The sequence below is a fragment of the Brienomyrus brachyistius genome, chromosome 11, assembly GCF_023856365.1.
Source record: "Brienomyrus brachyistius isolate T26 chromosome 11, BBRACH_0.4, whole genome shotgun sequence".
NCBI lineage: Eukaryota > Metazoa > Chordata > Actinopteri > Osteoglossiformes > Mormyridae > Brienomyrus > Brienomyrus brachyistius.
In genome coordinates this window covers 15,836,268-15,850,365 of record NC_064543.1, presented here as the reverse complement: position 1 = coordinate 15,850,365, position 14,098 = coordinate 15,836,268, and the positions used below count along the sequence as shown (strand labels likewise).

Below are 14,098 nucleotides of genomic sequence, written 5' to 3'. Positions count from 1 at the left end.
ATGGACCTGAGGGTTTCCTTATTGCAAGGTATAGACACATAGCTCAAGGTTTTCAAGTCCTCGTTGCCAGCAAATGCTGCGCAACCAATATGAGCTCCACCTGAGGTACAATGTACTGAACAGGGATAATGTAGTAAATGCTGTCTCGATGAGCTGTGAGACTGTCCATTGATATGGAGAGTGACAGTATCCAGAATCCATGGCACGCTGTCTGTTTTAGGGGAAAAGCACACATCCAATAGCCTCTTGTATGAGGACCCTTTGAAGATGATGCTACCTGGTAACTACATTTAGAGGATGGGAGTAATTGACTGAGAACCAGCATGTGCAGCAATACTTGAATGACATGACTGTTGGATAATCTACCTACAAAAGCTTGGAATGTAGCGATTCGGTGTCGCTTCTTTCTCCAACTTTGACTCTCAAGGGTGTTCCTGCTTTACTTCAGTTCTCTGAAGTGCCACCTGACCATCTCCACCAAAAATGATTCATTTCTTGGCACATTTCGCAACCCTGACATTTTCCCAGGAAGCCCGAGGGCTCTGACGTTGCCATGGCAATTAGAGAAAGTCAAGGATGCCACTCGACTCGACCAGCAAGCTCTACAGCATCTGACTCAAAATCCACACTCACTCCAACTTTCAGAATGAAGTTCAAACACGGCTCGTTCTGTTCCTCGGTGCTCTTCAGTGGCACAGACAGGCTGTGAAATACGACCACGCCAACCACGCAATCATCTCAGGTTAATCAGCCTCTATTTACGTGGCACAGGACAGTATCAGACAGGTGCAGCGATCATCATAGTTATTATGCAGCTGCAAAATAAAAGAAACTAACTCAGCATTTAAAAGCAAGTAGCCATTTTGTGATTTATACAGTATGCAACACATAAAATTAAATTGATAAAAAAAAAAAATTAATGAAGAAGGGAAACAATGTAAGATTAATGAAGCAGATTCCTCTCAATCTAAAGCCTGCTGTTGTTAACCAGTGAATAACCATCTGTTTTTTTTTGTACCCACATGTCCTATTCAGGGTCATGGGCAGTCCAGGCCTATCCTGGAAGTACAGGCGGTAGGTAGGAATTAATACAGAATGGGGTACCAACCCATTGCAGGGCAGACACACCAGTCACACCTACAGAGAATTTGGTAACTCCATTTCACCTTAGCATGTTTTTAGACTGGGAGGGGCACACTGGAGTACCTGGAGGAAACCCCACAGCAACATGGGGAGACCATGTCAATTCCACACACCTAGACCCATGGCAGAGATTTGAACCCCAGTCCCAGAGGTGTATGTCCCCCGCTCCACTCCACCAGTGAGTACGATGACCATTACCGTTAACCATGCAAAGATATTTTCCTCCTTCAAACACTGTCTTGACTCCTGCAAGCAGACTGAAATTTTTCTTTATTTATGTTCTACAGCAGGGTTTCTCCACCCAATTCTCAGGGACCACCAGACGGAATTGGGAGAGAGCAAAAACCTGGACCATCTGCTGGTCTCCGAGGACTGGGTCGAGAAACCCTGCTCTTCGGCTAGTATGCTGCTTTGACCCATGTGATGTGTAAAGTTCCTTCAAAACTGGAGAACCGCCAGCAGGTGATAACATTACGGTGCACAGCCTTACCATTGTAACTGAAAGTTCAGTGCTGCTCCTTAAGTCAGACTGAGAATTTCTTTGGCTCCAACTCTTCAACTATCACATTTCGCCGAACATTCAAACCGATTCGGACAATCACCATAAAAATATAACATAATGTAATTTTCCTGGCAATAACCCATCAGATATCGAAGAAACCTTTGATAATTTACTTTGAGACCCCAACAGGAAGACTAAGTGATATTTTCCATCAGACTGAAATATTAGCTTACAGTTTAAATTGCAGCCTCTTGAAAGGGGCAGATTCCCTTGTATAGCAAATTACTTTATACAGAGATTTTAGGGCTGCACTTTCTAGGATATGAATCTCTGAGAATAATTTTTACCGGTTTAGCTTTTTATTAATCATCTAAATATTCACAAACACATGCAGAAGCTCTTCATGTTAAACCTCCATAGAATTATGGCAGTGTTTGATTCCTGAAATTAATAAATTATTCCTCTGTGTCAGTAGCAGCTGTATGCCAGTTCCTGAAGCCCATGTTTACGTAGCTCTTTAGAAACTCCAAACTTTGTTAGTGTTTTCAGATGTTAGCTATTTTATTATGTAAAAGACCAGCCCACACCTCACTCTGAAATGTGATTCATAATGACATTTTGTACTGGATTTGATTGTGCGCTGGGTTTACTAAGGTTCATGGGGGTGCATAGCACCCTCAGATTAATAATGTGCCCCCCCAGGTGGAAGGCAATCAGCCCATGACTGTGACATACCTGTGGGGATCATACCCCCTCACTAATTTCAGATGAACATAATGATTTTGTCCTGGAGCCGGTACTGATTGTGTGGTACAACAAGTCTGAGTAAGGTGCCATTTTATGCCAGTTTCTGTTTTAGGAGATAAACCGAACATAGAGCTTCTTTGCCAGTCTTTTTGGAAGCGGGTATTCAAAACCGTGCAATTACAACTGGCACCATTTTAATTCCGGTAATGCCATTGTCACAATTCTCTAATTAAGCCTTTAAAATCTCCTCAACGCTCAAAATTATCTTCAGCCCTCTGGTCGGGAAATCCATGCAGCCCCCCCCCGATCAGCAAAGTATACCAAGTGGACTTATCAAAATGCATCTCTGGCTACAGGCCTGGAATGGATTCTGTCTTTTCAGGCACTCAGATACATTTTTACTCTATTGCAACTGGGGGTCAAATACTCGTTACTCAAAAACCTTCCATAGCGCCTGTCTGCAGCCTTTATGGAGCTCTAACCCCACCCCACCCCGCACACACACACACACACACACACACACACACACACACACACACACACACACACACATATATATATATATATATATATATATATATATATATATATATATATATATATATATATATATATATATATATTTATATATATATATATATAAGACTGTGTTTTTTCAACATTGGTGCATGCACCCATGGAGTTAACTCATGTCCCTGTATCCGTTTGACATACATAAACCATAAAGAGTTTCTGCGTAAGACTGTGAAGGGAAGTTTGGGATCAGATCACAGGGTCAGTGTTCAGCCCCCTGCAGTAGTTATGTGGTCTTACTTGGTTTATGCATCTTTGGCTCCAGAACGAATTTAAAATGTATTCAGCAGAATATAGTAACATTAGAATGGAATTAATAATTACTACAGGATACAATGGAGATGTATTTCTGATACTTTGTGTTTGACAAATCATTTCTTTCTAAACTGAAAGTATTTTTTGGTGGTGATTATTTTAATTATTTGTTTACTTTTCAATTTATGGTTTTTGAATTCAGATTCATGGAAAACTGAACTTGTGTTTTCTGGACTCAGACTCGGCTGCCCTGCACTGGCAGTGGTCTGAGCCGCGTCAATCCTGTCCTGATTCCCATCCCAGCTGTCCTTAGTATAGTCTTTTCAGTCTCCTCTCATTTTGTTTGTAACAAAACTGGCATCCTTTGCAGACTGTACCACTGTAGGCTGCCTATGTTCAGATCCAGAGCTCCTGCGACCCTGAACAGGGTAAGTAGTTGATAAATAGACTAAACAACTGGCCTTAAAACTGTGCCATGAAATCTATAAAACTACCATTTTTCCATTAAATGTCATCTTCTGCAGTAGCAAAGCCACTTTATTTCCTAAGACCCTGCACTTTAATGTCGAATTGAATTAAGAACCAGTTTATCAGTGTCGTGGATGTAATTGTGGGAGGTGATTGATGGTTTATGTCCTTTTGCATTATTGGTTGCTACACCAAGTAGCACTCCCACGTTTTCCGCAAATCTCTTGATGCTTTTCAAACAATGACTGTCCAACTTAAGTACAAATAAAAAAAAGGACGGCACCCAGTTGTTTCCATCAATAATGCATCAACATGTTAGCTAAGTTAAAATGCACGTGCAAAAATAACACAGGCCTATGGTACTTAAAAAGGTCAGGTTTGTTATCAACAGCGATCATTCTCCATATCATTCATTACCTTACAGTACATCTACCCCAGACTACCTTACCAGCTGCTAATCCTGCTTCGTGATGGTGGGTCCTGTTTTATCCCACCTCATGCAATGTATTTTTGATTTAGTAATAAACATTGCTTTTTTTAAAAAAAAAAAGAAAATGTATAAACAAGCCCTTAACGGCTAATCCTTAGCAACAGTCTCAAAAAAAGATATATGACGTTCTATGAAGCCCTGACAAATCCACTGCTCCACTGATGGGTGGAATAATTATATGAAACTTTAAAAACGGACTATACTGTGTTGTGTGGAGGAGTGTGGCATGCCATTGATTAGTACTGTCAGGAAGTGCATTTATAAATTAGCAACCACACAGGCGGTACTCTTCTGTGTCGGGCTAATCGCTTTGATGATGTTATTGTTGTAACCCTTTGCTAAACTGTATTGCTAGGGCATACATCCAATATTATAAAGTGATTTATATATTTATTTTATACAGCTGCGACGATTCTTTTGTATTACCACGACTATGAGTGCGGAGAGATTAAATGGACCTTCCATGGGAGGTGATCTGCAAAATCTGCAACACATGTGCATAACAAACCAATTGTAATATAATTTCATTCTTGTAAAAGATGTTTGCAACGGCGTATGTAAAACGCAGACCCATACGTCTAGTTTCATTGCTTTTGTTGTTGTGCGCGCGCAGCTTTTGTATGGTATATCGGCCTGTATTTAAGGCAAACTTGAGTGTGACAAAGGCTGTATTTGTTTTTCAGCAATAAATAATTGTTTAACCAGAACAGTAGACATTCTCACCCGTCAGGTTTGCAAGGGCATGAAAATAGTTCTGAGGAAGAAAGTCGTTGTAAATATTTTTCCTTTATTATACGAAGTACTTATATTTCTGAGGTTAGACGTCGTCTGGATCTTTAGTGGCTGCACCTCCAATATTCACTGCTCGCGTTCGCGTATTACCCATACAAGTTAACTTTTCACTAACAAAATGCATCTCTTCGCAAAATAGAGAATGAGCATTTCTGACCACAAGGTGGCAGTAAATATCAATGAATCGTTTGAATTGTGAGCAAGGGACTGTACATTTAGCAAAATCCTCCCGAATGTCACGCACTCGCGGACGAAAGAAACGCACAGTACGTTCCAGTTTTTGTTGTTCTCCAGGTGTATGGAATTTTATAAATCACTAAACGATTTGAATGCGTTTTAACTAAACATCACAAACACCATAATAACTGACTTCGCCAGAGCCCTTCTTAAAAAGAATCCTTTAGCAAACTGCATGTCAGGCAAAGTGATATTGGGTGTCAAGCTTCTACTATAACTGTAGTAGAGCACCTAGCAAAGTGATGGTTAAGCATTTCATTATACTACATACAGTATGAGAGACAAACCAAATCAATTAAAATAACATCAATCATCCAACATGCGTGTATGTTACGAATAAGATTTATCTTCTACGGTCTGACTGCACAAACCTAGAAGCTGACAGTTTCTGTGATCTTCCCTGTCGAAGAGAAACCCGAAGGAAGAAAAAAACCTACAGGTACATACATGTCAGGTGTTGCCGTTTTCAAGCCGGTGAGGTGCTGTCTCACAGTATTTTTTTTCAACCTTTACTTTCTTAAACAAACGAAAACCTGAGACCATGAGGAGACTGTAAAAGGCACAGTGACTCAGTGAGCAGCACAAATGGCATCGCTGGGTTGCCCACAGTGTGCAATTGTGTCTGCATGTGTCAAGGTTACTGTTAACCAGAACTGTAGACATTCTCACCCGTCAGGTTTGCAAGGGTATGAAAATAGTTCTGAGGAAGATGGTACTTGAAATTGCGCCATCCTAGCTAGTTGTGGGCTGCTTTCCCCAGCTGATCCAGCCCAAACAAACACAACACGATGCACTTTGAAATAAAGACACTTCTTTATTATCCCAGCCATTACAGTCTAACATGCCAGAATACGGCTTTCTCCAGCTCCAGTAGAACCTCTGAACATTTTGGAAATGTCTCAGGCTTCTTCTCTATGGGAAAGACCCAAGGAAAATTTGGGGACTTCCAGTTTCCATCCCACATAACTTCCTACAAACTATTTTTGACGCTTGTTAAACCTCTAAGGTTTTACACTTTTTGTTCTCTGAAACTAATCCACAAAAAAAATAACATACGTGGCAACCCAGCTACAAAAACCCCAGAATTTATTTTGGAGTTTTCCACAAAGGAAAGTTCCCATCGCTGATGTGATAAGAGGTTAAAATAGGGTGAGGATTAGTGCAAGACTTACAAGCATCGTTACTGTTAGAAATACAACAGACTCCACCGGTGCTCCTAGTTTTCAATTGATTTTATATATCTCTCATAGGCTGCCTCATCCATTAGGGCATCTAACTCCGACGGCTTGTCAATAGTCATCTTGATCAGCCAGCCTACAAAAGAAATCAGAACACAAAAAAATCCATGCTGGTGATATTTCGCAAAATAGGGCCATCTTGGCACAGGTGTCCATTAGTGAACATTAGGGCTGAACGATTTATCAATTTCAAATTGAAATCGCGATTTGACGAAACACAATTAGCAAATCACAAAGGCTGCAGTTTAGCATGTGCATTATATGGCTCGTCTGATCCAGGGTTTAAAACTCAAGGTTAGTTTTACAAATTCGTGCCATCCTCCTTGTGTGACACTGATTCTCACCCAGCTCCCTGCGTACCTGTCATGCTCACCAAGCAGAAGTGACCCAAGGTGACTGCGTATACGACCACAAACAGCTAACATGTGAAACCCCCTATGAAAACAGTCGCGGAGCAAAAGAAAATGTCAACTCTGCTGCTGAGCTGTAAGTGAATTACCTGCGGACTTCATGGTCAGCGATGGTTTACAGAGACGTCCTGTTCTTAGGCGTCCAAGCAGCATTAGCTACAGGACCCATATCGTTGTATTTTTTCTTACTGGAATTGTTTTATTTATATTATTACTTTATTTAGCTTAACACAGTCATTTTATGATAAATTAGAACAAACATAAAACAGTTTTTTTTTTTTAATTTAACCCGTATGTACATGGGACTTTCAGGAAATGCTGTTACTTTACTAAGGATAAAAAAAGTTTAAGGGTTGTTTGCAAATGCAGCATTTAAAATGCGCGTGTAAAAATACAATCACTTTACAATGTTCGGGTCGCTAGTGACCCGGCATTTATTGGCATATAAATGACAGTGCCCATAGCAAATAATATGACCATCGATATTATAGGACACTGTCAAAGGTTCTGCTTGTTTAGAAATTCTTCTTAGTGTTCAGGAATGAGGTATCCAATAAACGTTTGCACAGTTACTCATTGGCTTGATTTTTACACACACATATATATATACATATATATATATACATATATATATATATATATATATATATATATATATATATATATATATATATATATATATATATATATATATGCCAGGTCATTAAAGATTCGAGGTACACAAGGGTTTAAAAAAGTAATAAATACATCTTGGAAGCAATTCATACCTTTAAGTTTCATCCTTGCATTAGAATATAGACCAGTCACAATCAAAATGTGACTCGTGTGGTAATGCTGAGTCATATGTTTTAAATCTAATACCACTCAGGAAAAACTGATGCTTGACATCGCAAATCAAATTGAAATCGCAATATCCATTACAAAAATTGAGCTTAGATACCTTCCCCAAATCGTTCAGCCCTAATGAAGATTATTCATTTTCTCCTTTGGTTTTCTCTGAGAATTTAGGGTGTCGGTTCACCTTTAAATTCCTTCATCTTTGACACACTGTGAAAGATGCTTAAGAATTAGCTCACCGTCCTTATAGCAGGATTTGTTGACAAGGCCCGGGTTGTCTGCCAGGTCCTGGTTGATTTCAGTCACTTCCCCCGTAAGGGGAGAGTACAATTCACTTGCAGCCTTCACGCTTTCTAGGGCCCCAAACTCATCTGAAATACGGGACACACAAGAGAATGCAACTGGTGAAACAGTTCAAGGTGCATGGAAAATGTTCTCAATTCTAAATGAACAACTCACCCATTTGATTAAGTTTGGTCCCAGGTTCTGGAAGCCCACAGTACACTACATCTCCTAGTGCCTCCTGGAATGCAGTACAATAATTATTATTAAAATGGAACAGGCCTGCACCTCTACTCAAAATTACACTGATTATATAGTCCAGCAAAAATATCTTATACAAAAGGACTCATCAGAGTCAACTTAACTTGCTCCGACTCAGACATAATTCAGCATTTCGACAAAACAATGAACCTCTTCGTTGAAACGTTTTCGGAATATTATTATTTGGCAAAAAAACATGATGCACTACAGACTGAACCCTTTGCCCTTGAATGGAAACGTATTAACCTAAAAAGGGCTGGGACGATTATTCGACGGAATTGACAATGTCAATTATAAAAACGCGTCAACGTGTAAGTGATAAGCAAACCTATTGTAGGGGAAAGTACTTTTTCCCCTCGGTAGCACGTTAACGCTGTCCTTTTAAGAATCGCGCAATAAAACAGTCTGTTAATCACTGAACTTTACTGTCCACCTGATGATCTCTTCGCCACTCGAGAGCTACAATATTTTACTTATTGGACCTGCGGCATGGATTTCATTTACAATACAAAGATACACACGCTACACACTGTAGCCTAAATTGTTCCTTGCTTACTGTAGTAAGCTTAACTATTAGCTACCTTTGCTAGAGTTTGTTAAAAACATGTTTCTCTAGTTGTGAAATCATTCCATATTTTAGCATCTATTTCAAATCAAATTGGTGTACTAAAATAATTAAGCAAAAACTATTACAGTGATTATTAACTTAAGTCTAACATAGAAATATTATTGAATCTCTTAAGATTTTCCTTTTTTGTTAATAATGCTGTAATGTTTAAGAAATGTTTTAATAAACTGAAATGTTAATGAGAATTTCAGATTTGTGGCGAAGGAGGTGAAGTGTTATATTAAAAGACTTAAAAATAATTGCTTGTCAATAAATTTATCATCAGATCAATCGAAAAATTTGTTGTTAGATTAGTGGAATAATCTAAAAAATAATCGCTATATTAATAGTTTAAAAAATAATTGTTTGAGACAGCACTAAACTAAGTACTGCAAGACCTTAACACATTTGTATTGTGCTGATGCGGTATAAAAATGCATGACTACAACGTGAAAACCTGAACTTTATTGTGAAGTATAGTTTGAATTACGAAAACACGTTAGCATTATGTGAAATAATATTTTATAATGACTGTCGACTGAAAATCACAACTTTGTTACGAAATACAATTTAGAGTTTATACATAGAAAATAAACCTTATTAAGAAATAAAATACCCTTTATGGGATTATTTAAAAATAAAAGAACACATTGATTATTATGAGTATTACAAACATCTATGGCGGTTTGTTTATCCTGAAATGTGCCAATAGCTCCTGATTTCTTCTTCTATTATTGTTTGGCAGATTCTGCATACAGAAGTGATTTACATGCTTATTTAAATAAGGTGCAAGAATGTGAGATCCGTATAAAAGCCGTCAGTCGAGACGCATTCGGAGACGCATGTTAAGGCCTGGTGTGGTTTGGAGAGCAACAGTGACAAAACCAAAAAGACGTTATTTACTGTTCACATGGTGTACATCATGATTTACTTATGTGCTAATTTCTGCTAGCACATTTTTGAAAGGTTCCATGTCATGTTAGCATCAAACTCTAGCGGAATTAGCTTCAACTAAACCAGACTGTTGGTAATATCGATGCCGTACATCAAAAGTCTTTCTGATTCTTCTCAGCTCCTCCCAACTCTGATCATTAGCCTGATTACAGACTGCCCTGGCTGTCTTCTAGCTATCAAGCAAAGCACCTCCGTTTACCATGTACTCTGAAGCAGAGAAGGGCTTGTGGTTTGACTGGTTTTCTCTCAAGGAGCATCAAGCGCCTTACATTAAAGGAGGTTAGCTGCACACTGCACATCTGAAAGTGAAACCACTATTTTGGCTAATGAATGATGAATGTACTTAAACGTGACCAATTATAAACAGCAGGCTGAGTCAACCCTGAGAGTGGAACCGCAGATGCAAACTTCTCCAATGTACTGACAACCCATCAGACATCACCCCGGTGGTCATTACGCAGAACAAACTTCTCGTCCATTTTCAAATGTAGTTCTCACATCCTTAAGTCTGAGAGCAGTTATCGGTCAATTTAATTACACCATAAACACCATCAGCAATTAAAGAAACAAAATACCGACCTGAGCAAAATTGCTGATGCCAACTATCCCAGTTCTATCCTCGACTCGCACCCACTCATGTTTGTCTGTGAACTTCAGACCTGCAGAAAAAATGCAAATGACAAGCCTATATGGAACGGTGACGTGGCCAAACCTTTTCTTGGCGAGTGATTTTCAGAGCATCAGGCATATACAAATCACGAAATAACTCCAATGATATGTTTAAAAAAAGTAAAGTCATGAAAAATATATTCCTGGCTGCAGCAGAAAAACTAAGACTATTGTTCCTGAAGGTGTGTCTCTTCCTCTGCAACCTGGTTATCAATATCTTTTTCAAGATGACAAATATTCATACCATAACACAGTATACTCGAGTGTTTCCTTTCCATTACAGACAAGTGTTATTCGCATTGTAAATGAACAACTTTCTCACAAACTATGGCAATGCTACCAAGAATGTGACTATTCCAAAATCCTACTAGGTCATTCCCAATATGGCCATGAGCTAAAGCTATGGAGTAAGATCGCTGTCAAAAATAACTCGTAATAATGTACGTCAAATGTACGCTTCACAAGCGTAAATTACGCTTGCGCTTCTGAAAAATACGCTTGCTTCTGAAATTTACGCTTGCGCTTCCGAAAATTACGCTTGCTTCTGAAATTTACGCTTGCGCTTCTGAAAATTACGCTTGCTTCTGAAATTTACGCTTGCGCTTCTGAAAATTACGAGTGGCTTCTCAAGCGTGAACAACCTGTCAAAAACCGTCATTGGAAGTACAAGGCATTCTCTATCGAGGAAGAAACAATCGATTTTTGTTACTGTATACGCATGTGCCAGAAAGATAGAGAATCAACCAAACGCGCCGAATTCACAGTTATTTCTATTAGTTTACTTGTTGTTGCACAACACTTTTTCTCGGTGTACAGAATGTAAAAATATTAAGGTAAAGAATGTTATACTTTATTCATAGTAATTATAGTTGGTTATTATTTATTATGCAGACGTATGTCACTGCTGCTGTCCAGTAATGTGTCAGGCTAAGTTGTTAATAGTCTCATGTATATGAGATGGACATTTAAGTACACACTGTTATTTTCTGATAAATAATAAACAGTGTACTGTAGCTATGGCTAACAATTAATTTTGTTTTCATAAGAATAAGATTTTTCATACAGCTTAGGGTTCAGTGAGCACAAACCACTTCACGGGCATGTAGTAGTTATTAAGTTTTGTTGATATTTGCTTTGAAAATTATTTGTTATTTGCTTTAACAGGTATCATTGGTGACACAAGTGCTGGACAGACTCAGACACAGTATAATTTCCATTTTAAATCAACCACAACAGGATTTGGACTACTTCTTGTATGTCATAAATCAGGAAATGTTTATATTGACATCTGCTTCAACAGTTTTTGATATTCCGTTTGAAATTATAAATACTTTGTCTGACCTTCAAATAAAGCTGCAGAGAAGCCTTGCACAGGAGGACTTTGTTGCCTTTGTAAGGCAAGGGTGTGAGGGTCGTGGTCGTCCAAATTTTGTGTTTTCAAGTGAACTGCTTGGATTGCTAACTGATATGCCACTCTCAGTGGCTTGTATTGCAAATATATTAGGTGTTAGTGAGGCAACCATCTTTAGACGTATGAGGGAATTGGGCTTGTCAACCAGGTCTACAAGCAGAAGGACACAGAGTTCAGTGGAGTCGTGTCAAAGAAAGCCTGCACAGAGTTGACGCTTCTGGAATTTTGGAAAGGATGACTCAACTTTCACCAAAAATCACCAGCATGACCAAAGTTCACCAAATTTTGTGCTGTATTAATAATTTCAGCTAAATGAATCTACAAACAAAAATAAAGATAAATTTAAAAAAACATATGCATACAACACAACATAAAAAGTTTAATACATGTCATAGACATTCCAGATCTCTGTATACTATGCAAAATACACATTTCTGCAATGACAGAAATTAAGACAGTAATAACACATTATAAATAATAACCAACTATAATTACTATGAATAAAGTATAACATTCTTTACCTTAATATTTTTACATTCTGTTCACCGAGAAAAAGTGTTGTGCAACAACAAGTAAACTAATAGAAATAGCTGTGAATTCGGCGCGTTTGGTTGGTTCTCCATCTTTCTGGCACATGCGTATACAATAACAAAAATCGATTGTTTCTTCCTCGATAGAGAATGCCTTATATGTCCAATGATTTTTTTTTGGTTTTTGACAGGTTGTTCACGCTTGAGAAACCACTCGTAATTTTCAGAAGCGCAAGCGTAAATTTCAGAAGCAAGCGTAATTTTCAGAAGCGCAAGCGTAAATTTCAGAAGCAAGCGTAATTTTCGGAAGCGCAAGCGTAAATTTCAGAAGCAAGCGTATTTTTCAGAAGTGCAAGCGTAATTTACGCTTGTGAAGCGTACATTTGACGTACATTATTACGAGTTATTTTTGACAGCGATCTTACTCCATATAAAGCTAAATCATGTCATTCAAAACTGTGCTTTATAGTTGTCAGTGTTATCACTAAGCTCCCAAATGATTCTTTAAGCACAATACAGGCAATACAGGTACCTAATATCCCAAGGCGGGTATGGTAAACTACATGGTAAACTACAATACTTCAACTGTTAGACAATTCATAACATTTTTTTTTTGCTAAGATGACAAAATTCTTTCTCTTTTACGCAAACAAGAGGAACGGGATGATTATTTTCTCTAAAACTAGTAAGCAGATCACACTTGTTCATTCAAATTATACAATAATGACAGTGACACAGTTACCTAATAAATTTAAAGTAAAAAGTGTACGAAATTACGTATAGAATAAATACATGAAGAAATGCTTTATTATAGTCATTAACAGACAGTTTCACGACAGGTGTCCTTGAGGTTAACATCAAGCTACACGACAGCTTCATAGCTAACTTTCGAGCATGTCCGCAATTTGTTAAATACTTCAGATAGCTTCTTTCACTTTTTAGAGGAAGAAAATAAAATATAGTGAGCAAAAGTGCAGGGGTATTTAAAAAAGCTAGCTCTTTGATAAGGCAAATGGTGCAACTGCTCACCTGCAGCCAGGCGAGAGGCTGTGCTCAGTGTTCGGGGATGAAGATGGGTCTTGGACAACAGCCTGGATGAAGGTGCTACTATAGTTCTGGAGACCAAGGGCAAGGCTGAAGGGAAACTTTGTAGCACGCAGCGCAGCCCAACGCACGCCGCCATCTTGGCTCGTTCTGGATTGGAATGTGGGGCGCGCTCATGTGAACGCGCAGTGCGCGCACGTCAATATGAGCTTCGCAGCACGCTGTAAATCGCGCTTCGCAAATCATTCATTCATCAGTTTACTGGGAATTAACGGGCCTACGTCCATGTACATATCGCCAGCACGATATAGTACATTTGAAATATTCTGAGTTCAGAGTATATTTATGTCTTAAGGTGAATCCTAAGATAACAACACGGAAATTAATAGTGCGATTTTTTTGTTTTTTCTGTTTTGTGAGGTAAACCAGTTAGCAACACTGGGCAACTGAAAAACTTCATCCCCAACAGATTTACCCGCCCAAAAAGGCGACACCAAGTGGAGGTGGAAGAGCCATATTCCTATCATTAAACATGACGGGCCGCCCAATCCATCTTCCCCTAAACGGTTTGCCTTGACCTGTACTGTTCTAGGACCGCATTGTTTTAACCTGAAGTTGAGCCAGGACAGCGGAAACATTTGGTGTCCA

At 38.7% G+C, this 14,098-nt stretch overlaps 1 protein-coding gene across 1 annotated transcript; it reads right to left on the bottom strand.

Annotated features, from left to right (window-relative positions):
* Nucleotides 1-6,001: 6,001 nt before the first annotated feature.
* LOC125704075 (glycine cleavage system H protein, mitochondrial-like) lies at nt 6,002-13,623 on the bottom strand. Its single transcript, XM_048969379.1, has 5 exons — nt 13,436-13,623; nt 10,376-10,455; nt 8,152-8,215; nt 7,932-8,063; nt 6,002-6,521 (listed from the first exon to the last, which is right to left on the bottom strand). The coding sequence occupies exons 1-5, from the start codon at nt 13,587-13,589 to the stop codon at nt 6,424-6,426; spliced, it is 528 nt and encodes a 175-aa protein (XP_048825336.1). The 5' UTR covers nt 13,590-13,623; the 3' UTR covers nt 6,002-6,423.
* Nucleotides 13,624-14,098: the final 475 nt, after the last annotated feature.

What these genes read in the sequence shown, in the direction of transcription:
- LOC125704075 (XM_048969379.1), bottom strand. Translation starts at nt 13,589, where the DNA reads ATGGCGGCGTGCGTTGGGCTGCGCTGCGTGCTACAAAGTTTCCCTTCA. An exon ending in AGCCTCTCGCCTGGCTGCAG is followed by an intron (nt 10,456 to 13,435) that starts GTGAGCAGTTGC and finishes TTTTTTCTGCAG; the next exon opens with GTCTGAAGTTCACAGACAAA. An exon ending in CAAATCCTGCTATAAGGACG is followed by an intron (nt 6,522 to 7,931) that starts GTGAGCTAATTC and finishes TTTCTTTTGTAG; the next exon opens with GCTGGCTGATCAAGATGACT.